Source organism: Pagrus pagrus (genome assembly GCF_965226575.1).
Source record: "Pagrus pagrus genome assembly, chromosome: 13".
NCBI classification, from domain to species: Eukaryota; Metazoa; Chordata; class Actinopteri; order Spariformes; family Sparidae; genus Pagrus; species Pagrus pagrus.
Genome location: NC_140197.1, coordinates 5,747,727 through 5,770,366, shown reverse-complemented (window position 1 = coordinate 5,770,366; position 22,640 = coordinate 5,747,727). Strand labels below are relative to the sequence as shown.

The following is a 22,640-nucleotide window of genomic DNA, read 5'->3' as shown; positions in this document are numbered from 1 at the left end:
TAATTTATTTTATACCAAGGAGCAGTGGTGATGTGCTGTACTGTAATACTTAACCTTGAGTGCATATACAGTACATCCTGATTTAAAGGATAACTACCGTTTTTTACAACCTGGACCTTATTTCTAGCATAAAATATTATCATTTACTCACCCAGATAACTTTGGTGTCATTTGAAGTCGTTCGGACGAAATTAGATCCAGTGTAGCGCCGGTATATCCACACAATGCGAGTGACGGGGCACTGAAACATAGCCTCTATATAACGCATTATCTGCCACGAAACTAGTTCATTTCACCAATATTTTGTCATGATACGCTAGTGCTATTCCCCTCTGAGTCCGGGCTTGCCTGTTATCAACATCCGGGGTCAAACTAGCAGTAGCAGCTACAGGTAAACAAGCCGGCTGTCGCAGGTGCGCTCACAGCTCAGAGACGACATCTTCCAGGTCAGAGGTAGTAGGTCAACCTACAGACCCCGGAGATTGAAGCCGGGCCACATGTCTCTGCTTCATTGTTCATAAAACTAATGCAAAGTTCACTACAGACTTGGATACATACACGTCCTGAACTGCAATACTCCTTTGACATGGAAATTATCTTTTTTTTTAACCAAAGGAGGATTTTTATAAATAACTACTTAAATGTATGGTTTTCTGCAAAAGTCATACTTCTTTCATAAAAAAGGCCTCAGGTCTGCACCAGCATTAAGGCAAACATCAGATACAGTGAGCTCTATTGACATTTAGATGATTTCTACAACCACAGATGTGGAGCACTACAGTGGGGTTTAGCAGACCACATCATTATTACATAACACAGGTTTAAACCAGACTCAAACCTAAAAGTGCCGCCAAAATTTGAGTGACAGCAGCTCCTTTTAGTTTAACAGCACATAGATGCAGACGGTGGACACACTGGGGCTTAGTTAGGTTAGGGCTGGGCAAGGTTTTGATATTACATCATTATTGTGATATAAGACTATACTGTACATAGTCAGATATTGGATGTTGTTATATGGTGATAAGTGTTGTCTTTTCCTGGTTTTAAAGGCTGCATTACAGTAAAGTTATGTCTTTTTCTGAACTTACCAGACTGTTGTACTTCTTCTTATAATCGTCTCTACCCACTTACTTACCCAACTACTAAAGTAGTTATTGATCAAAAATCTCATTGTGTTCATATTTTGTGAAAGAACCTTATAAAAAGAGGTATTTGATCAAAAATAGTGATATTTGATTTTGTCACCTAATCCTCACATTTACAAAGTGGTTTTGAGGCGATTTTAAAATATCAAGATATACACTGTAATATAGTCAAAGCCCTAATATAAGTTCAGGGTATTTGTTGAAAATTCCATTGACAACAGAACTGATCCATAAAAACAAACACTGTCGTGTACGTTTGTGTAGGCATTTTTATTATAAAACATTGTTTCGGTTAACGAGGCCTCCATCGTGTAAGCAGAGCAAAGTGCATCTCCTACCAGTAACGTGCAGCTTAAGTGCTGAGTTTTCATCAAAACACTTCAGATCTCCAGATGTACAGACTAACAAAAGAATTTTTCCTGCATCGTCTCAGAGGAACAACAGAGATCATTTCAGAACATTAAAGTCTTTACATTGTGTGTTATTTCTGTCTTGAGTAGAGGGACAGGAGGTGAGGTGGTTGGGAGTTGGTGTTGATGATCATTTGAGTGATCCTTCCCCTCCAGTCTGCGACTGGTGCCAGCAGAGTCAGCATGCAGACTTTGAAGAAGACGTCCTCCTCACATGTTGGTGCTCATCCTGGTCTGGCTGTTAGCTGGTGTCAGTTCACCCTGGCTGCCTTCTCTAGGTGGAGACTGAGAAGACACAACACAAGTTTAGACTCATCACAGGAAATGCAATGTGTTCAGTTTATGCCGCTGTCGTTCATCAAAAATGGCTTAATTTCAAATACATGTTACAAAAAACAAATTGCCCATCTTTAGTCACCACGATTGGATGATATGAAAACAAACGATCACCCAACCCTTTTTGTGATGTTTGCTACGGTTTATAGATTTATGAAATATCTCAGTTTGAATGCAGTGAACCTGTGAAGTGTAGTCATGTGTAACTCTCCAATGTTATGCTAAATACATGTGAGTGTATTCTTTTACATTTACACAGTATAGTTATTATTAAAGGCTATCCAGGAAGTGCAGACACAGGTAAGTGCAGTATGATCACCACTCATTTTACAGAATCTTATTCTTCACACAAGACGTAATAAAGTACTTTGGCAAGGTGCTTTTCTAACAGTCTACTATTTAACTGCTGCTGAGATGAAGAAATCCTGTATGAGCTGTGACGAAGAGTAAAAAACAATTTCTCTACCTTGACATGGATCTGGTTGCGCAGCACAGCAGCTCGGAGGATCATGGCTTTGGCTCGTCTCTGGAACTCTTTGCCCATATGGAGTGACTTCTCAAATGTGGTGCTCCTCTGATCCACATCCCTCGCATACAGAATCTATCAAAATGGCAGTATGAGTACTAGTTTGTAATGATTCAAATGAGAACTGACTTGTTTCCACAGTGTGTGTGTGTGTGTGTGTGTGTGTGTGTGTGTATGTGGTGTGTGTGTTTCACCTTGCTATGGGAGTCGATCCGTGCATTGATAAGCCCCTCGAGTATGAGCTGGGTGAGCTCATCTTCCAGAGCTGCAACTGTGGTGTTGAAGGCCTGCGCCATCTTAGTCATGTCTGCTGACACGTAGGGGCTGAAATACTGAAAACACACACACACACACACACACACACACACACACACGTCTGTCATGCTCTCTCTAATGACATGAGTCAAGGAACATACTTATTTAACCCTTTGAAAATTAAAAAAGACAGGACAGCTTTACAATAATAACTGCAACATCAATACCAATTTGAGACATTAAGTATGTGATTGACTTTTATGTTCTAAACAGAAGTAGTGTAGTTTCCATCCAGATCTATTGTCATTTTAATCATAGGTGTGATTGGCAAAGGACAACAATACGGTGCACCTACCATGACGCGGCGACAGCACTTTTCTATATCTTCAAAGCTTCAATGGACATTTCAGTCAAATGCTTCATGTACAACCCAGATTCCAAAAAAGTTGGGATGCTGTCCAAAATGTTCATTGACAATCAGTTTTACAAAGTGTTCCTGAGGCCATGTTTGAGACGTGTTGCTGGCATCAATTTCAGAATAATCTCATGATTTCAAAAATCAATGAGGTTGATGAGATAAATTATTAAATATATTGTCTTTCTACGGTTTTCAATTGAGCATATGTCAAAAAGGATAAGCAAATTAGTTTTTTTTGTTTTACACAGCATCATAACTTTTTTTGGAATCGGGGTCGTATGTCACGATTTATTCATCAGGTCAGTTTCCACTGAACACCGCCATGTTTAGTTTTTACAATCCACTTCATTTGACTTTTCCCTTCAGGTTTTTATGCACAATTTGAAAAATGCATGGACGTTCACTGCATGTCTCACCTGAATGAGGGCTCTGTTCCTGATCTGGCTGTACAGAGTTTTGACATGTGGGGCCAGGTACATATCCAACAGGAGGTTATCCTGCAGGAAACACCACAGTCACTCATCCCCATGCATACACTCAAAATGATCATTAGAAAATACATTATACACTGCCATGTCAGAACATCATAACCTGTGTAGTCACAAACTGAGTTTAGAGTGACATTTATTCTATCACATCTATACTGATTGTAGCCTAACAAAGGTTTCTGCTCTAACCTTCATTTCATCCAGCAGCTTGAGACAGGATGCATACTTGGACTCGTAGAACTTGAAGATGATGTCACGGATCTGAGGCTCCAACTCTAGAAATAACTTGAAGGAGCTGAGGACAGAAAAAGATTAATACACACATTTACTCATTACATTTTTTAAAACATTTTACAGTTACTATTTACTGAACTAACGCCACCTACCTGCTGGAGATGACATTACGTTGGAGCTCCTGTCTGTCAAACGTGGCCAAAGCACACAAGCCTCCGTACACGGCTACGTTACTGGGTGACAGGAGCTGCAGGGAACACACACCCAATCACGCATTCCTCACAGGTTTATTCTGTTATTCACTACTAGATGCCACTAAATCCTTCTAAACAATACTCACATACCCATATGGACATGATGTACATGGATTGATAGTTCACCATAATACTTTCTCCTGTCAGGCTTGACAACACAATGTAAGTGATCGGGAACAAACTCCAACCTCCTCATTCTGTGCAGTAACTCATATAAACCTCAGGCAAAGGTGGTTTGAAGATTCAGCAGTTTGAGTTCAACAAATCAAATGTAACAGTCTATTTAGTGCAAAATTTGTGAGCAGTAGTATTTGAAGAAATAGAAACACAAACTGATTTTCTACTGTAAAGTCTGTAACTTTGAGAGATCCTCCACTTTTTGGACAGACAGACTGATGAGGCCTCACATTAGATTCAGTTGAACTTTAACAAAACTGTTCTGTCCCACATCACTGACACTGAAATCACTGTGAGAACTGATTTCTTTGCTGCCACTATCGACATAAACAATGTTTTTAGATAGACCTGAAAAAGGTTTGTTTGGTGGATCTAGCAGTAACACCATGGTACCACTGGCTGACGTCACTCACCTCTGGACAGTCACAGTGGTCAAAAGAAGCCTGCAGGAAGCACTTGGCAGCTGGTTTATATTTGCGTGAGGCCAACTCTGCCAGGCCTGAAACACCAATGAACAAGTTCATACTTGCATTATACCAAACTCTAGATTATTCCAAAAAGGGACACATAATTACTCTCTACAGACTCTCTACAGCAATTAAATGTCATATTGTTTTCATCGTGGCAGCCATCACTGGTGGCTTTCTGGGCAGTTTGTTCAAATATAACAGTAAAAGAATTCACTTCATTTTTATCCATTCTTGGAGAAGACATGGTGACCAGACAGCTAATTCTCAGTGCATGTTCAAACCCAACTGCAGGTTGTACTGAGTGACATTATCATCACAGAGCATAATACGGTCTTACCTGCAGCACATTTTAATTTGGTGAGGACTGCTTGATTTTGGCTATCTCGCTCTCCTCTTTGCTAAACAAAAAGAAACAGAAACAGTATCAGCTACAGGTACTTGTTATCTCCATTACAAGCTTTGAAAAACAGTTTCCAAAAATGCTAGCATGAATAGTTATCTCATATGTCTCATTGTGCAAACACTTCTTTTTTACACAGTCTGATTGGTATTGTAATGATACCTACCCCTCAAAATGATTGTTTCTGTTATTTAGCTGTTCAGAGCTTCACATTTAACAGTCAAGACAGTGGAGAATAGGCTGAAACAGAGATCCATGCTCACCTCTGCTATTTCTGGTGTCGATTCTGCTTTGTTGACATAGCTCAATACATGGGACCAGTTCTGGAGGTAAACACTAACCTGTGGGCACAGAGAAGAGGTTGTGCTCCTTCATATACTTGGTTTGGAAAGATTTGTTGAAACCCCTGCAAATGGTTTCTACCCCACACTGCCTTTCTGCTGTGTGGCACAAAACTGAAAAAATTATCGTTCTACTAGGAAACACATACCATATTTCCTCAAACCGTTACTCATGAAAAGCGGGGCCTCTAATATTTTGCATGCCAGTCAAACATGTCAATTTCTACTGTTTTCATTTCATGATTTCAAAACTATAATTAAACCATTTAATACTTTGTTCTTGATTACTCTTCTAATGTTTTATAGTCCTGTTTCAGTCATAGCAGGTGTACTTGTGTTAATGTCTCAGCCAACTGTAGTTTGAAAGACATTTGAAATAACCATGGGAGAGAGTCCCATTCAATGCAAGTGACTGAATTTTCCAAAACACAGTTCAGAGCAAACTAGAGCAGCATGGCACTCAAGATGGAGATTTTATTTCAAAGTCAAAGAGAGAGATTTGTAGTACCGGTTTAAGGGGGAAAAAAATCAGGAGCTAAAGCTGTGAGGCACTTTGATGACCTGAGAAGAATCAGGTACTGGAAAAATAGAAGAGTGAGCTGCTGTTAGCTGACAAGCACAACACAGCTAGATGGAGGTGGGAGGAAGAAACTTGGCTTTGGAGCTAGAGACAAGGCTTTCAGAGAGGATTTACTGTCACTCAATGAGGGAAAAACGTAATCAAGTAACAAGAAAAATGATCAAAAATAAAGCGTTAGGGATCAACTTTTCAGTAAGCGATGGAGGCAAGAAATTTGAGGCACAGGTTGGTTCCAAAGAGTTATACGACTCAACTGCCTCTCACTTCGACTATTCACCAGCATGAGAAACTTATTTTGTTTGTTTACGTTATGTTGGCAAGGTTGTCAGCACTAATTTTAGAGGGAAGCATCAGTGTAGTGGGCAACAATGTAGTGATTTAATTTGGTTTGTTGACGAAGCCGGGATGAACTGGACAAGGATATGATCAGAAAGTCTTTCAGGATCTCTGGACAATTTGTGAAAACTGATTCAACTGAACCTCATAATTTAATCATTTATCAAAGTAATCTGCAATGACTTTAATATACAGGCCAGGGGCATTAGAACTAAAAGCCCTAATTCAAATCTGCTCCATAAAGAGGCCTGGTACATTCTGCAGTTGAGATAAATAAAGACTCTAAAGGTCACTATTTGAGGGCATAACTGTATCTCAGCTTAAGGATGCTTAATGCTATTAACTTATGAGATCCATATGAAGTCAGTACTTGCAGGCACGTGTAAGGAATACATTCATATAAAAATTAAGTCAGTGAAGCACAATGGCTGCTGCCATATGACTTGATTGCAGGAGTAGAAGACTGTGTACCTTGATGACATTCAGACACATGTTGATGACATGCTTAGCACTGGTGCAGTAGTCTCTGGCTCGGGAGTAGCACTTAAGGGCATTACTTAGATCACCACAGTCTAGGTAATGGTCCCCCAAGTCATCATGGCCTCTCCTGGAGAGAGGGAATAGAATGGGAGGAGGGTATGAAGACGTAGATAAGGTAAGGTAAATTTTATAGCACTACTTGAAAGCTGCTAAATTAATAAAATGTATTTTTATTTTTTTCAACAAAATCATCTTCATCTTCTTAAACACAAAATTCATGAAAAGTAGAGACTTTGATTCTTTGGGTTTTCTGTATAAACAATGATGCCGATAATCTCCATGATAAGCCATAACCTGTGCCATCATACCTGATGCTCTCTTTAATGGAGTTTCCTTTGTAGTTCTTGAGATCAGTGTCCAGTTTCTCCAGTTTGAGCAGAGCCTTTTTCCTAGTGGACTCGGCCCAGGCTGAGTCAAGAGGAGGAGGAACAGCCCCACCTTCAGGTACTGTATCCGGCACACCCTGCACCTCCCTATAGGTAAAAAATGAATAGACAAACTAGAATTACCACGTCTCAGATGAATGCCTTCGCCAACTAGTCAAGTTGAAGTTTACATCTATGTTTGTCCAGACTCATATAACATATGTACAACCCCCACTCCAAAAAAACATTAAAAATAGAATCAAAATGTAGTCCTTTCCAGATGAACTGTTAACTGACAACAGTTTTACAAAGTGTTCCTGAGCCTAGGTAGTAATATCCTATATATAAGCATGTGTTTCACAAGGTGGCGAACGTCACCCCATCCTTGCTTGTGACATCTGAGCCTTTGGAGGATGCCCCATTTGTACCCAATCATGATATCACCTCATACCAATGAACCCGTTTATCCCATGGCTCTATGTTTAAGTTTATTAGTTTCTGTGTGGTACATATTTTTGAAAATGAGCGCAGTTTCACTGACTCAAGGATGGAGGCTAGGGAAGGAGGGCCACCGACCTATGAATAGAGGCCATTAAAATCTTTTTTCTTTTTTTACATACATTTCATGGCATAGAGATGTCCCAAACAGTTGATTCTGTGTCAGCAGTGGCATTCAAAGGTTCTGGATGAACTGGCTGACGGCTTGTTGAACCATTTTCAAACGAAAAAAATGCAGATTTTGATAAATTTGTTAAAAAATGTCGATATGAATACCAGCAATTTTGCGTTTGATGGCACTGCCCCACAACCACAACTGCCCCACAAAAAAAGCTCACTACTCACTCACTGCCAGGCACACAACCTAGTTTACACAGACAAATGCAGAACAACCACAAACTTCCATGGTAAACGTGCAAAGCTAAGCTTGCTAACACAGTCGGTTTTCAATCCAGAATTGCCTCTTTAAGAACAAGCTCTCAGTTATTATGATATATCATTAACTATAATACCGTGTGGCCTCTGTGAGTTTGCGGTGGATCTCTTCGTAAGTGTCAACATTGAAGGTCCTCTGGACGAACGTGAGGGCCATCTTCAGGGATTCCACTCGGAGCTGAGGGCAGTGCTCAGCAATGAACTGAAGCCTCTCAATCCGCATTAATCCACTGTAGCTGGTCGCATACTGCTCCAGGTCCTACACACAGAGAAGCACAGAAGAGAGATCTTATGGAAACCGCATCAAAACTGCTCATCTAAAATGTACGTGGAGTGATGTCACAGTAATTTTCCCTCTGTTGGGTAACATTTGGGTGAGGTGTACTTTTACAATAAAGTTTTGATTGTTTCCATGGAGTCAACCTTATTACTTAATGTATTGCACAGAAACGAACATTCAATAGCTCCAAGCATTGAAATTGTGTTCAATAAATATGACCATAATTCAATGTACCTCTACTCTAATGGACAGGAAAGTTCTCTATAGGGAAAAATCTCCCCTGTTAGCATTTGAAGGATCAGGAGGTTTCTTGCAGATGAAAATAACAGCACAGCAATTTTTGTTTCTGTGAGCATTTGGTCAGTATACAGTGATGATCTGACTTCCTGTCATCCATCCGTATTCTAACATGTCTCCAACAGTAATGCAACGATTAGAGATTGTGTTGTAGCAGTTATTGCATCAGGTAAAATCCTGGTTTTGCGGTTTCACTAGTTTTTTCCCCAACACTACAGATGTGTAAATGTGTAAAATGTTTAATTGTAATTTGTCCCCAAAACATTTCTTTGTTGGTATTTGTTTTTAGTGCTTGTTGCTTTCCGAAACAGAAATAATACACTTTTCTTGGGTGGGGCACCCAGGTATACCAACAGCTGCCCCAGTATATTTGGCAAACCCATCTAAGCATTTTATACTTTTTTTTTTTTTTTTTTTATCCGTCAGAGAACACCACCATCAATTTAACTAGGTGACGATCAAAACTTACAGCTACTTATAAAGTAGCAGTGTAGAATAATGTACCATAATGTCCTTTTTTTATGAGAGTGAGAACAGAAACACTCGGAGTAGCTGAGCCTTTAAAGTTATACAATTGTGATGTTTTTAACAGGGTTAGTAGTGACATTGGTTAATCAATGCATCCCTATTCTTGATACTCTACTGGTACATTGAATGCGCATTTAAATGACATCAGGAAGAGTCACAGGGCAAAAAACTCCTATGCCAGCAGAAGGAGAGAAAGTTCTGTCCTTCAAATAGCCTGCAAAATTCCAATTTAGCATGTGTACACTGGAGTCAGTTTAAACCATTGGATGAACTAACGCAATCTTATGGACAACACTGCAGATGAGAGGACTTCCATCATGGAAAAGTTCAAGAGTGCTGAAGGCCCACATGCACTGAAATCAATAACTGACTGCCTGAATTGAAGAGCGTCATTTTATGCTCCTATGGCAAACTGCAGGCATCTGATTTTAAATGCTAACACCAATACTGCTGACCAGAATCAGCAGTATTTTGGAAAAAAGTCACTATTTATATGTAAAACTCATATTCATCTATAGTGATTGCAGTTGTGCCCAGGGATTCCTCAACACATACACACATGCAAATACATAAACACATGCAGCTTATCAAACCCAAAACCCCGTCTTTGAATTGCTCTGACAGTCTCCTCTCCTCCTGCCTCACAATAGCTGAATTAAGTCACTACTGAATAGAGATTTCACAGCAGTGTGTCCACATAGTGCACAGTAGTGCGCAGCACCTCAGCTTTTACAGCTAGATTCCACCAGATACATGTCCGGTCTGGCTCCGCTCCATCACGGCAACGGATAGGTTTCACTCTAGTCTGTGTTAACTTCCACTGTCTCCGCTAGTTGCGTATCTGCTCTGTCCCAGCTCCGGCAGTCCGGACCCCGCCGGAGCAGATATACAGGACTTCTATTTCTGGCGGATGCCGGAGCACGATGCAGCAAGTCAGCCGAATTCAGCACAGAGCAGACAGGAAGTCAGACAAGAAAAAACAAAATGACATCCGGTTAATTCTCAGAATAAAAGCACAAAAACCTCAAAAAAAGAGACAAATACAAGAACTTCTTCTAATCCTTCGGTTGGGAACACTTTGTGCTGTTGTGTTTATAACACATACCTATAACTGCGGTCACACGTGATTATGTAATTATCGCGGGAACTCCTCGGTCTCGCAACTCCAGCTGTCCGGCAGACTCAAAACGCAGCTGGTGGGGGTTGCGGGGGGACGACAGATGACAGAGCAAAACCGTACCGGAGCCGGAACGCAACGCACATGCATCCAGTGGAATCTTTGGGTTACTTCTCTCTCCCCTATTTTTTTTTTCTTTTTCATTAGCTCTCTACAAATGGGTAATGTGGCTGCAGAAAAGCATCTATGGTCACTAACCCCGAGATTCCACTGGATACGCGTCTGCTGCGTTACGGCTCCGGTATGGTTTTGCTCCGTTGTCCTCGTCCGGCAACCCCCACCAGCTGCGTTTTGAGTCCGCTGGAGTTACGAAACCGAGGAATTCCCGCAATAATTACTTAATCACGCACGACCGCAGTTATGTGTATGTGTTATAAACACAACAATACGAATTGTTTCCAACCGAAGGATTAGAAGAAGAGCTTGTATTTGTCTCTTTTTTGAGGTTTTTGTGCTGGCATCAACCAAACTGTTTTATTTTGAAAATTAACCGGATGTCATGTTGTTTTTTCGTGTCTGACTTCCTGTCTGCTCTGTGCTGAATTTGGCTGAATTGCTGCGCTGTGCTGCAGCATCCGCCAGAATAGCCGTAATGTAGCCGTAACACAGCGGACACGTATCCGGTGGAATCTGCGAGTAAGTCCTCACTTGCACTCCAAAACAGAAAGGAGGTTGGAGTATGACCGTTGAGGCAGTTTGACGTGCCTCATAATGCTTTTGATGTGCATTCAGCCATTTAAAACAATATGTGTACTTCAAAATTCACGTGCAAGGCGCCAGGCTTACAGGTGGCTGTTGACCCCCTGACAAAGGTTAGTGACTGACCAAATTGTTCCATTTTCACGTTCATGTGCTTGACATTAACAGTTTCTCCTGTATTTTGAAATGAGCTACGCTTGATGAACTAAGTGTTTTTCTGTGTAAACTCTGCGCTCTTGTCGTAAACTTTGTGTTAGGATTGTGTTGCATTATCTATAACTACTTCTCCACAGAAGGTATTGGGGGAGCCTGAGGTGATCCCAGCTGACACTTCACTATAGGCAGGGTGACACTGCACCACGCTGACGGTCACTTACAACATATGTCTTTTGTGTGAGTGACACAACAACTTTTGTCAGCTTAGCTCGCTGGCAACCAAGAAAATACATACAACAAGTATGCTGCATGAGAAAACCTAGCAGTACGGATTGATGTGGAGAGGGGGCTTGACGTTGGTACATCTTATCTAGAACTATGAGTAATGTATCATGTATGGCAAGTTACAGTATTAGCTGCTGCGACACAATCAACTCCCATACCAGCCTTCATGAGTTTGTGTTTTTCCTCTAAAACTCACATTTCAAAAGGAAAACTATCATACTTTGTTTTTTTTCCTTCAGTGTAGAGATGCACCGATTGCAAAATTCTTGGCCGATACCGATTTCCGGTTTTAAAGGAGGTCTGACCTGCCAAAACCGGTTTTTCTGATACCGATTGAGCCACTGAGCAGTCAGGCTCAACATTGACATTATGCTCACGTTAGAAGTCCAAATGTCCGTTGTGAAACTGACAGGGGATTTAGTGGCGTCCAGCAGTTTGTGTATATGGCTTGAAACGCTCTCAAACAAATCTGGCAGCGCTGTGTCAGAAAAGTACCGCCTACTTGGTAATTTGTACCGTGGACTCAGGTGTTTCATCAGATTTACGAAGCCTTTATCCTGTACTACGCTAAACGGCTGGTCGTCCAGTGCCATAAACTCCATTATTTTCCTAGTGGTGGCGTTGGACTTTTCAGTGTTGATGTCGAACATAGGAGCCACGGTGGAGGGTTGTTGTGGTTGCTGCGACTCTGCTGCATCCTCCTCTTAGCAGCAGTGTCCTCCTGATATTTGCTAAACAAACCTGGGTGCTTCTTTTCCAAGTGGCGTATTAAGTTTGTTGTTCCAAATGTCTTAGGCGTTGATCCTCCACGGCTTACTTTTGACTCGCAAGCATTACAAACAGCGTGTTTTGGGTCGTCCTGGGGCAAAGTGAAATAAGTCCAAATCAGCGACAAGTTTTCTTCCTGAGTCTTGCTAGTTTTTAGCTGTTTTGCTCTGGGCGCGTTGAGCTGCTACGCACCGCGCATGCGGGTCAGTTTGATCGGCCGAAAACCGGAATTTACGACAGTGACCGGCCGGTCTCCGATTGGATATAAAACCGGCTTTTTTAATCGGCGGCCGATTGAGCGGTGCATCTCTACTTCAGTGTTTTATATATGTTCGTGTGCATGTTAAAGATCTTGAAAGTTAAAAACGTCAAAGTCCACATCAACAGTAAAGCTCCTCTCTCCCACAGAAGACATAGCTCCTGAAACACCTCTTAAGTAGTCTTGCCTTTAATTGCGTGACTTTATGACATCACACTATGTCACACATTTGCATAATTTATGCCTGCTAACAGCTAGTTTAGCACATAAGATTTGATTTAGAACTGATGCTCTGTTGTTGTTAGTGGTGCCGGGTCAGGCATGTGTGAGCTGACCAATCAGCGGAGACTGGGTATTTGGAAGGAGGCAGCTTCAAGCAACAGGAGCTATGGGGAGTCATGTGAGTAGGGGGTAGCAATACTTATCAATAAACATGTGGCAATTAAACTAGATAAAGTCATACGCGATACAGAGGGAAGGTTTGTGGTCATTACTGTGTATCTGTATGGTGAACATATTCTTATAGGAAGCATCTATGCCCCCAACACTTTTGACAGCTCTTTTTACTCAGTTATTGGCCAATATCTCTTCTATTTGTCCTTCACTAGTAATAATTGGAGGGGATTTTAATTGTGTTTTGGCCCCAGGGATGGATCATAGCCCACCTAGTGCCCTACCTCTCTCCAAGATGGCTAGAGCCACAAGAGAGTCTGTTTGATGCATGGAGGATTATTAACCCACAAGAGAAAAAGATTTTACTTTTTTCTCCCGTCCTCATCATTCCTTTTCAGGAATTGATTATATATTTGTTTCAAGATTAGCTCTAGACAGGACCAACACTTGCTCTATTAACACATGTACCCTTTCAGACCATTCATCAGTCACTATTGATCTTCTACCACCTTATTTTGACCCCACATCCACATCTCCTTAGCAATCCTACATTTCACATTACAATGGGAACTTTTTATTTCTACAAATGATACGCCTGACGTCTCTGCTTCAACCTTATTGGAAACAGGTAAAGCCTTCCTGAGGGGTGCCATAATATCGTACACAGCTGCAAAGAAAAAAAGTACATTAGCAAAACAAATAGAACTCGAACAGCAAATTACAACACTAGTACAGAGTTTAAAGCTACCTCCTCAATATCTGTTTTTAAAAAATAAGAAGCGGCACGATCTGCTCTTGATCAACTGCTAACCCAAAAAGCAGAATCAGCAATATTCTTTGCTAAACATAGATTATTTGAATCTGGTAATAAACCTAGTAGGCTCCTTGCCTGTCTGGCCAGGGGCCGTACAGGGCTTAATGCAATTCCACATCACTTAGGGACAGAACTGGCACAGAACACTTTGAAACTAAAACTATATGTAAAATAATTAAGGATTTTTATCAGGAACTATACTCTTCAGAGTGCCAAAACACTTCAGAGCAAAGGACTTTTTCTTGATAGAATAAACCTTCCCACATTATCCAACAAATGTAAAAATGATCTGTGCAGACCAATTACAGCTTAGGAAGTCCTGGAGACCATCAAATCTTTACAGAGTGGGAAAGCTCCTGGCGCTGACGGGTTTGGCCCCGAATTTTATAAGAAGATGGCAAAGTTGGTGGTGGGACCTCTGACCAACATGTTTATTGAATCTTTTGAAAGAGGCACGCTCCCACCAACTCTAAATCTGGCCCACATCTCTCTGATTTTAAAGAAAGATAAGCCCTCTGATCTGTGTGCTTCTTACAGACTGATAAGCTTACTTGGGGTTTACTGTCAAAACTCTTGGGTAGAAGATTGGAGGAGGTGCTACCTGTTTTAGTTAAGCCAGACCAGACAGGGTTTGTTAAAAATAGATATTCTTATTCCAATGTTCGCAGGCTCCTGAATGTAATACAATTTTCATATAGTACAAAGAAAAAGGTCCTCGCCATTTCATTAGACGCTGAAAAAGCGTTTGATCGCGTAGAGTGGGAGTATCTTTTTGATGTTCTCTATAGATTTGGCTTGGGCTCGAGTTTTATTGAATGGATTAAACTTCTATATAGATCTCCTATTGCTAGAGTTCTTGTAAATGGCTCCATGTCTGATATTTTTGCCTTGAGTAGAGGTACACGACAAGGCTGCCCCCTCTCACCACTATTATTTGCACTTGCACTGGAGCCATTGGCCAAAACTATTAGGAGCCACCATAGTATGTCTGGGGTTTTATTGGGAGACAATGAATATAGAATTTCACTCTATGCTGATGATATTTTGCCGTTTATTACTAACCCAGAGAGTTCTATTCCTATCTTGTTATCAATCATTAGTCAGTTTGATCAGATTTCAGGGTACAAAATTAATTATAGCAAGTCGGAAGCCTTGCCATTGGGCGACTTTGGGGACTGGGCAACCCTGGTTAATTTCCCTTTCAGATGGTCACCTTTGGGCTTTACTTACCTGGGTATCAGAGTATCAGCAAATATTAAAGAGCTGCATAAACTAAACTTAACACCAACCCTGGCAGCAGTTAAAAGTGATCTTAACAGATGTTTCGATCTCCCTCTGTCATGGATGGGTAGGATTAGCCTAATAAAGTTGAATGTGCTCCCTAGAATATTATACCCAATGCAAATGTTGCCACTTAAGATTACTAGGAGAATTAATTTAGATATTGAAAGATTTCTCTCAAATTTTATATGGCATGGAAAGAAACCTAGACTAAAAATGAAGACTCTACAATTACCAATAGATGAGGGGGGTCAGGCTCTTCCTAATTTTCTTTATTATAATTGGGCTTGTCATGCTAGGATAATATCAGGCTGGATCAAACATTTTATTCATCAGGAGATACACATGGATGCTTGGTGTTGTGCCCCTTTCTCCCCTCTCTGCTTTATTTTAACTGAAATGAGTAAACTCCCTGCTGAGGTTAAAGATAATGTCATCATGCTTAGTACGCTTAAGATCTGGTGTGATGTCGCTAAGCATACTGGCAGGGGAGGTTTCTCATCAGCTTTACAACCTTTAACTCAAAATAAAGCCTTTCCTCCTGGTGTAGGGAAAAGTATTTTTGGTGACTGGAACTCAAGGGACCTGAGATTTATAGCTGACTTATTTGAAAATGGTAATTTTCTCATCATTCACACAGCTTCAGACTAAATACAGAATACCAGAACATTTTTTTGGTTTTCTCCAGGTGAGACACTTTGTAAAAACTAATCTTATATTCCCAACAGACCAACCAATAGTTAGCCCAGTTGATAGCTTCCTTCTTAATTTTAATTTAACTGCCATGAACAGTAGAACATTTATTTCCCTGTTTTATGCAAAACTATATTCTGTTAATCCTGTCATTGCCAGCAGGTATATGAGTCATGGGGAAGGGACCTGGAGGTTGACCTTGATGCCAACGCATGGTCAGACGCCTTTGAATCCGTAGAGAAAATGTTTACTTGTAATAGACTCAGAGAAAGCCAGTATAGGATATTACACAGACTACAATGCACCCCTCACTTTCTAAACAAAATTAATCCCCAGATTTCCCACTTATGTGTGAAGTTTAAAAAAGAGGTAGGGACATACTATCACTGTATTTGGCAGTGTCCCTTAATAGCCAGATATTGGAAAAATATCACTAAGGAGCTCAGCTCAATCTTCCACAAAACAGCAAAGCTGGAACCAGTCTTATTCCTTCTGAATATACCTATGGGGCAGCTCTTATTATCTGCAGGACAGCTGACATTAATGGGTAAACTTCTCCTTTTGCGAGGAGATGTGTTCTGTTTCAATGGATAAAAGAAAAAACCCCTTCGGTCACACAGTGGTACAAGGAAATATTCAAGGTTTTTCCTATGGAACACCTCAGTGCTACGTTAAAGGGCAATGGCGATTTGTTTTACAGTGTCTGGCAACCTTTCCTGAATTATCTTCCTGGTGATCTTGTTGATTTGCTGAAGAAAGGGCGATCATATTTTGCCTTCACCAAAATGTCATAGAATGCTTTTATTTGCTCTCTCTTTTCCTTTTCTCAGTATAGTTCCCATGTAAACTTTTTTTTTCTGTATGTTGTATGATGTGCAATTCATGTATGTGAATTAGGGTATTTTTGTTATGCAGGTTGGCTGTATCTGTGCTGTATGGTTCATTATTTGTTTTTGTAAAATCAATAAAATATATTAGGAAAAAAAAAAGAAACAGGAGCTAAAACTGAGTATTTCAGACAGAGGGGCAATACAGTGCTGTTTCACTGAACAGTATGAGAAAACTGGCATGTACTCCCATTCTACTAGTAACCCAAAATAAAAATATGAATCTGAAAATGAGCCTAATATGTCCCCTTTAATACCTTTGTTCATCCTCTGTGATGTGAAAACATCAGATTAACAAACAGAAGAATGAAAACTGTGTGTGTCCTGTCATGGTTCAGTTATAAAATCCAAGCGCACTGTGGAGCATCTGTCAGCTGAAGTAGACAGCAGTAGGAAAGGTTGTACCAGCATCTGGCTCAAAAGTAGTGCAGCCACTTCAATACCAGTCAGCACTGGAATTGAGAGGGTGGGAGCAGTGAAGAGAAACGAGTCAGGCTGCTCTGCATCACCCAGCTCTGTGTTTCCACCACAGTTAGTTGTACGGATGGGTAATTCTGAGACAAGACTCTGTTTAAGTTGACAGTCTGCCAGGCTTTCATTCAGGGTTAGTCTGTGTATATTGATGCAGCTGATAAAATTGTTCATTGTTTCAACTTACAAAAAGCAAGTCGACTCAGGGGGCCGTCTCGACTGATGATTTGAATCACCAACATTTAAGGGGCAGCAGTAGAACCTAAGGACTCCTGAACTCTTAAAAACAGGGATTTCCATCACTGCCACAAAGGTGTCACACAGATAATTATTGTCATAGGACCAACACATTGTGTGCCACCATGGCGGGTTAATGTTAGGGTGAGTGAGTGTATATGAAAGTCTATCTAGTCAATACCAGTGTTGGGTTCTCCACTATGTAGTTGGTGTCTGGGGCATTCTGCTGGTCTTCCTGTGGGTCTGCATCAATCTGCATGGGCTCCACAGACCCCTGAGAGAAACAAACCAGGAGCAGAAGTCAGCAGAAGTAACAGATTGAGACATGATCCACATTGTAGCTAAATAACATAAAAAAATATGGGCACTGTAATAAAAATGTTGCATATACTTACACTTAAAGGGGAACTACCATTTTTTTACAACCTGGACCTTTCTTCTAGCATAAAATATGATCATTTACTCACCCAGATAACTTTGGTGTCATTTGAAGTCGTTCAGACGAAATTAGATCCAGTGCAGTGCCGCTATATCCATATAATGCGAGTGATCCGGGCACCGAAGCGCAACCTCTATAACGCATTATCTGCCACGAAACTAGTTCATTTCACCAATATTTTGTCATGATACGCGAGTGCTATTCCCCCTCTGAGTCCGGGCTTGTCTGTTATCAACATCCGGGGTCAAACTAGCAGTAGCAGCTACAGGTAAACAAGCCGGCTGTCGCGGGTGTGCGCGCAGCTCAGAGATGACATCATCCAGGTCAGAGGTAGTAGGTCAACCTACAGACCCCGGATGTTGATAACAGGCAACAGGCGGACTCAGAGGGGAATACCACGAGCGTATCATAACAAAATATTGGTGAAATGAACTAGTTTCACGGCAGATAATGCTCATAGAGGCTGCGCTTCGGTGCCCGGATCACTCGCATTATATGGATATAGCGGCGCTCCACTGGATCTAATTTCGTCCGAACGACGCCAAATGACACCAAAGTTATCTGGGTGAGTAAATGATCCTATTTTATGCTAGAAATAAGGTCCAGGTTGTAAAAAACGGTAGTTCCCCTTTAATAATTATAGACTCAGCACTTTTTTTGCTTCCATTTTTTTTACAAGTTTAAGTAAAAGGTATGGGAACCGCACATGATCAAACTTCATAATTGTCATATGTGTGACAACAGAACATATGTTAAATAAAACACGACCCCAAATCATAGAGATGCAAATTTGAATCAGGACTAGTATTACCACCCAACATCTGTCTTGAGTGAAATATGATAGGTAATTTGCTATGCACAGGGTCGACCCCTGCTAGTTTTCTAATGAGTAAATCCTATTACTTCTGTGATGCTGTTGGATGGAATATCTAAAAAGATTTAAGACTGTCAATGAGTGAACAATTGCACCAAACAATGTAAACATTGTAAGGCTGAACTTAAGTTCCTCAACAAGCAACCTCATTTCATGACCCAGACCTGTCCATAGAATGAGCTATTAACCAGCACTAGTGCCGTGCCTGTTCAAAATGTGACTGTTTGGAAAGTTACACTATGTCGGGTTATCAAAACCTTAACATTAAAACTGATGCCTCATTAGGTTAACCAGCGCAGTTGTGACAGAAGTTTGACCCTAACCCTCTCTCTACATAGCTCTAGGTATGACCCACATCTAAAACTACTACATCTATAACTGCAGGGTCTCTCCAGCTCTGCAGGATGAAGTGTCACACCTGCAGCTTTCTTGAGAACAGCTCATCCAAACTTCGCACTCAACCCTGCACTTCCTTGGGCCATTAGCAATACATCTACCACGTGTAAAGTTGATGGAATAGACAGTTGTGGAGAAAACTGAAGGACAGACAGAGATTTCTTCCTTTTTAATTAGATGGTAGGCACAAACAAAGCACAGTATCAGTATGTTCTCCACGGAGGGGTTTTTAAATCATTAGATGCTAAATTCATAATGTTCACTGGGGTACAGCAAACACAAATGAATTGCAATGCAATGAACTGTAGTCTACTGTTATTAATCAAGAGCCCAGACCTAACTGCAATATAAAACATCTTCAAGGGATGGTTTACATTGCTAATGGTAGTTGTAAATGCATTTGTGAATGGGTATGTGAGAACCGATTGCATTGACAACGTGGTGAATGTTTGCTGATTAAAAGAGTGGACAACAATCATTCACAACAGCTCTTAAGCCTTGTTTTGATGTATGGTTGGCAACAAGCAAGGCAAAATGACCATGTTTGATTCTGAATGGTAGTTTGACGTTGTCACTGATGCAACAAACATGATGCTAACATTTGCTTTATCAGCCTTTTAACACAGAAACACACTGATGATACTGGTTATTGAGGTTGGACCGTTGGCAAGAGAAACTTCTTGCAAATGTTTAATGGTAAACTAGCATGCGTTAATACTGTATGCGTTTCCGTATACCATATGTACACGGCGAGACATATCACTCTATTCAGAGCTAACGTGACACTGCTAATAACAGGAAGTTGGCTTGGTAATGCTAGCTTTCGTTAGCTACAGCCTACAATGATAAAAACAAATGACTCTTCAGTCTCTGTTATGGTTTACGTTATTGAAGAATCAAACTTGTGATGTATATACCTTAGTAAAAGCTAACGTCCTGCGTCATTTGTTGTTTTGTTTGTGTATCGTTAACGACAGGGATGTTATCGTCAATGTTAATGTTGTTAGCCAACGGAGGCCTTCATTCAGTTGTTAGCCTTCAACTCCAAACTCCATTAAAACAATCTAATTTCCATATTGTTTGGCATACTGATACATGTACATTCATTTAAAAACGCTTAAGAGATTCGGAGGGTCATTCTAAGCCGTCATTACTTCAATAAATTCGTAATTTATTAGCTATCCCTTCGTTTATTTACTAAGATACACTGTTACGTTATGGAAGCACAGTAACGTTACCGTAAGAAGAAATGCCGACCAATTTTAAGGCAGAATTCTTAAAAATGTAGCTGTGTTTAAATCCAACAGCATATTGCTTCGTAAATTATTTATACGCCCAACACAAGCTAAGAAACTAATTATTCTCGAAATGTCGTTGTGATCTTTAACCGTGAATTGAACCGTTTCTATAGCTAACCGAGCTAACGCTGGCTAAGGTTACACCGGGGGAATGAAGACACATCATCTTCAGTTTCCAGCTGTCTTTGCTGGTTGGAATTGAAAAAACTGCGACGAAAAAGACTTACCTGAAAGTTAAAGACTTGCACGGGCAAGGGCATCTTATTTATTTCTGATTTCGGTGTCCTTCTAGTGAGTTTGTCAGCCTCTGAGTGGGCTGGTTCCACAGCTATCTAGTTACTGTGATAGGGACAGGAACCTTGCTACGGCTCGCGGGAAGGCGCAGTTTGACATCTTCTTCTTCTTCGTTACAAACCAGCGTGAGAGCTGCATGAATTAACCTACTGCACCGGAGTGGGCAATATCATGACTTAAAAGACTTTCTGGAAATTAGACCTGAATCTGGATATTAGACCTGTTTCCAAAAGATAGACCACTGAAATAAACCTTCTCACTTCCATCAGTTCCCCCCCTTGTTTCAGTTTGTTTGTTTGTTTGTTTGTTTGTTTGTTTGTTTTATTTAGATCCCCATTAGCTTTTGCTAAGCAGCAGCTATTCTTCCTGGGGTCACCCAAATCCCACAACAATACAAGCATGTCACAATAGGCTATAGTATATTATAACACACAAACACGCATACACATGATATAACAATACATACACATTACAATACAACACTCCCGTACCAGTTCACATTAACACTTCATTAAGTTCATCAATGTAAACAAGCACGGGTTCACGCACTAAAGACAACATAGACAATACATTTAGGCTCGTCCATTAAAATCTATCAACTTTTAAAGATGTCATTACAGCAAAAACAGTGATACACTTAAACACTTTTAATTGGTGAAGTGTTTTGTTAAATAATAGTCTCTTAGTTTTATTTTAAAATCAGTCATATTCTTCTGGTGAGTGATGTAATTTGGAAGTGAGTTTATAGCTCTGTACATTACTGTCCTTTGACCATAAGATTTGAATTTTGGCAAAACAAAACAACCTCTGGTCGCATGTCTAGTGGCATAATGATGAATTTCTGCACTAAAAGTCAGTTTTTCATAACAGATAATAGGTCTCTTTGTTGTGATAACATTCCTCATAAACACCATTAATAAATAATTTAGTCTGTTTTTCACATCCATCCAAAAAAGATTGTTATGCATCTTATTGACATTTGTTCCAAAACCACACGCGAGAGCCACCCGTGCTGCTTTGTTTTGAAGTATTTGGAGTTTTCTAATATTTCCTTGCGACGTATTGGACCAAACAATTGAACAGTAATCTAAATACGATAAAACCAAAGCTTGAATCACTTGCTTAAGAAAAGTTGGTGTTAAAAATTTTGAACATCTCCTAATCATGGACAATGCATTTCCCATTTTTATTACAACCTTCTGTATATGTTTGTTCCAAGAAAAGGTGTTGTCAATGGTAACTCCTAGTAGTTTTACATCTTCTACGTGTTCCATTGACATATTTTTGATTTTAAGATCTAGCTTTGGATTACATCGTAATAGATGGTTTGATCCAATTACCATACAGGTAGATTTTGATACATTTAAAACAAGGTTGTTACTCTTAATCCACTCCACTGCAGTCTTTATCTCCTCATTCAAGTTTTTATTTAGGTTTTCAATTGTTGAGTCTGCTAAATAAATGGTGGAATCATCTGCATACATTGCAATTTGAGCAGCATTCAGTACTAATGGAAAATCATTTGTAAAAACTGAGTACAATAGCGGCCAAAGGCAACTTCCTTGGGGCACCCCGTACTTAACTTGTTTAGTTTCAGAGTTGCTTCCATTAAAATATACCGTTTGCTGTCTGTCATGTAAATAACTCTTTATCCACAATAATGCAGAAGAAGAAAATTTATAGTGTTCCAATTTATCTAACAACAAATCATGATCTAATATATCAAAAGCAGCAGAAAAATCTAAAAATACTGCTCCAATTATTTTCCAATATATACCAGTCATCTACCATTTGCGTTAAGGCAGTGGAAGTCGAGTGTTTTTCCCTGTATGCATGCTGAAAATTAGAAAACAAGCTATTATTTGTAAAATAAGACTGAATCTGTTCATACACATATTTCTCCATT

General features: G+C 40.2%; 1 protein-coding gene across 1 annotated transcript; it reads right to left on the bottom strand.

Annotated features, from left to right (window-relative positions):
* Nucleotides 1–1,396: 1,396 nt before the first annotated feature.
* gps1 (G protein pathway suppressor 1) lies at nt 1,397–20,825 on the bottom strand. The gene is made up of 14 exons (XM_084371367.1): nt 20,668–20,825; nt 17,615–17,707; nt 8,286–8,467; nt 7,219–7,383; nt 6,842–6,977; nt 5,377–5,454; nt 5,051–5,111; nt 4,657–4,742; nt 3,965–4,059; nt 3,768–3,873; nt 3,507–3,587; nt 2,612–2,749; nt 2,358–2,492; nt 1,397–1,840 (listed from the first exon to the last, which is right to left on the bottom strand). The coding sequence occupies exons 1-14, from the start codon at nt 20,698–20,700 to the stop codon at nt 1,766–1,768; spliced, it is 1,464 nt and encodes a 487-aa protein (XP_084227493.1). The 5' UTR covers nt 20,701–20,825; the 3' UTR covers nt 1,397–1,765.
* Nucleotides 20,826–22,640: the final 1,815 nt, after the last annotated feature.

Excerpts from the sequence above, each read along its gene's own strand:
- gps1 (XM_084371367.1), bottom strand. The coding sequence starts at position 20,700 with ATGCCCTTGCCCGTGCAAGTCTTTAACTTTCAG. Across the intron at positions 5,455-6,841 it reads TGTGTCTGAATGTCATCAAG|GTTAGTGTTTACCTCCAGAA; the intron begins GTACACAGTCTT and ends CTGTGCCCACAG. Across the intron at positions 4,060-4,656 it reads ACCACTGTGACTGTCCAGAG|CTCCTGTCACCCAGTAACGT; the intron begins GTGAGTGACGTC and ends TGTTCCCTGCAG.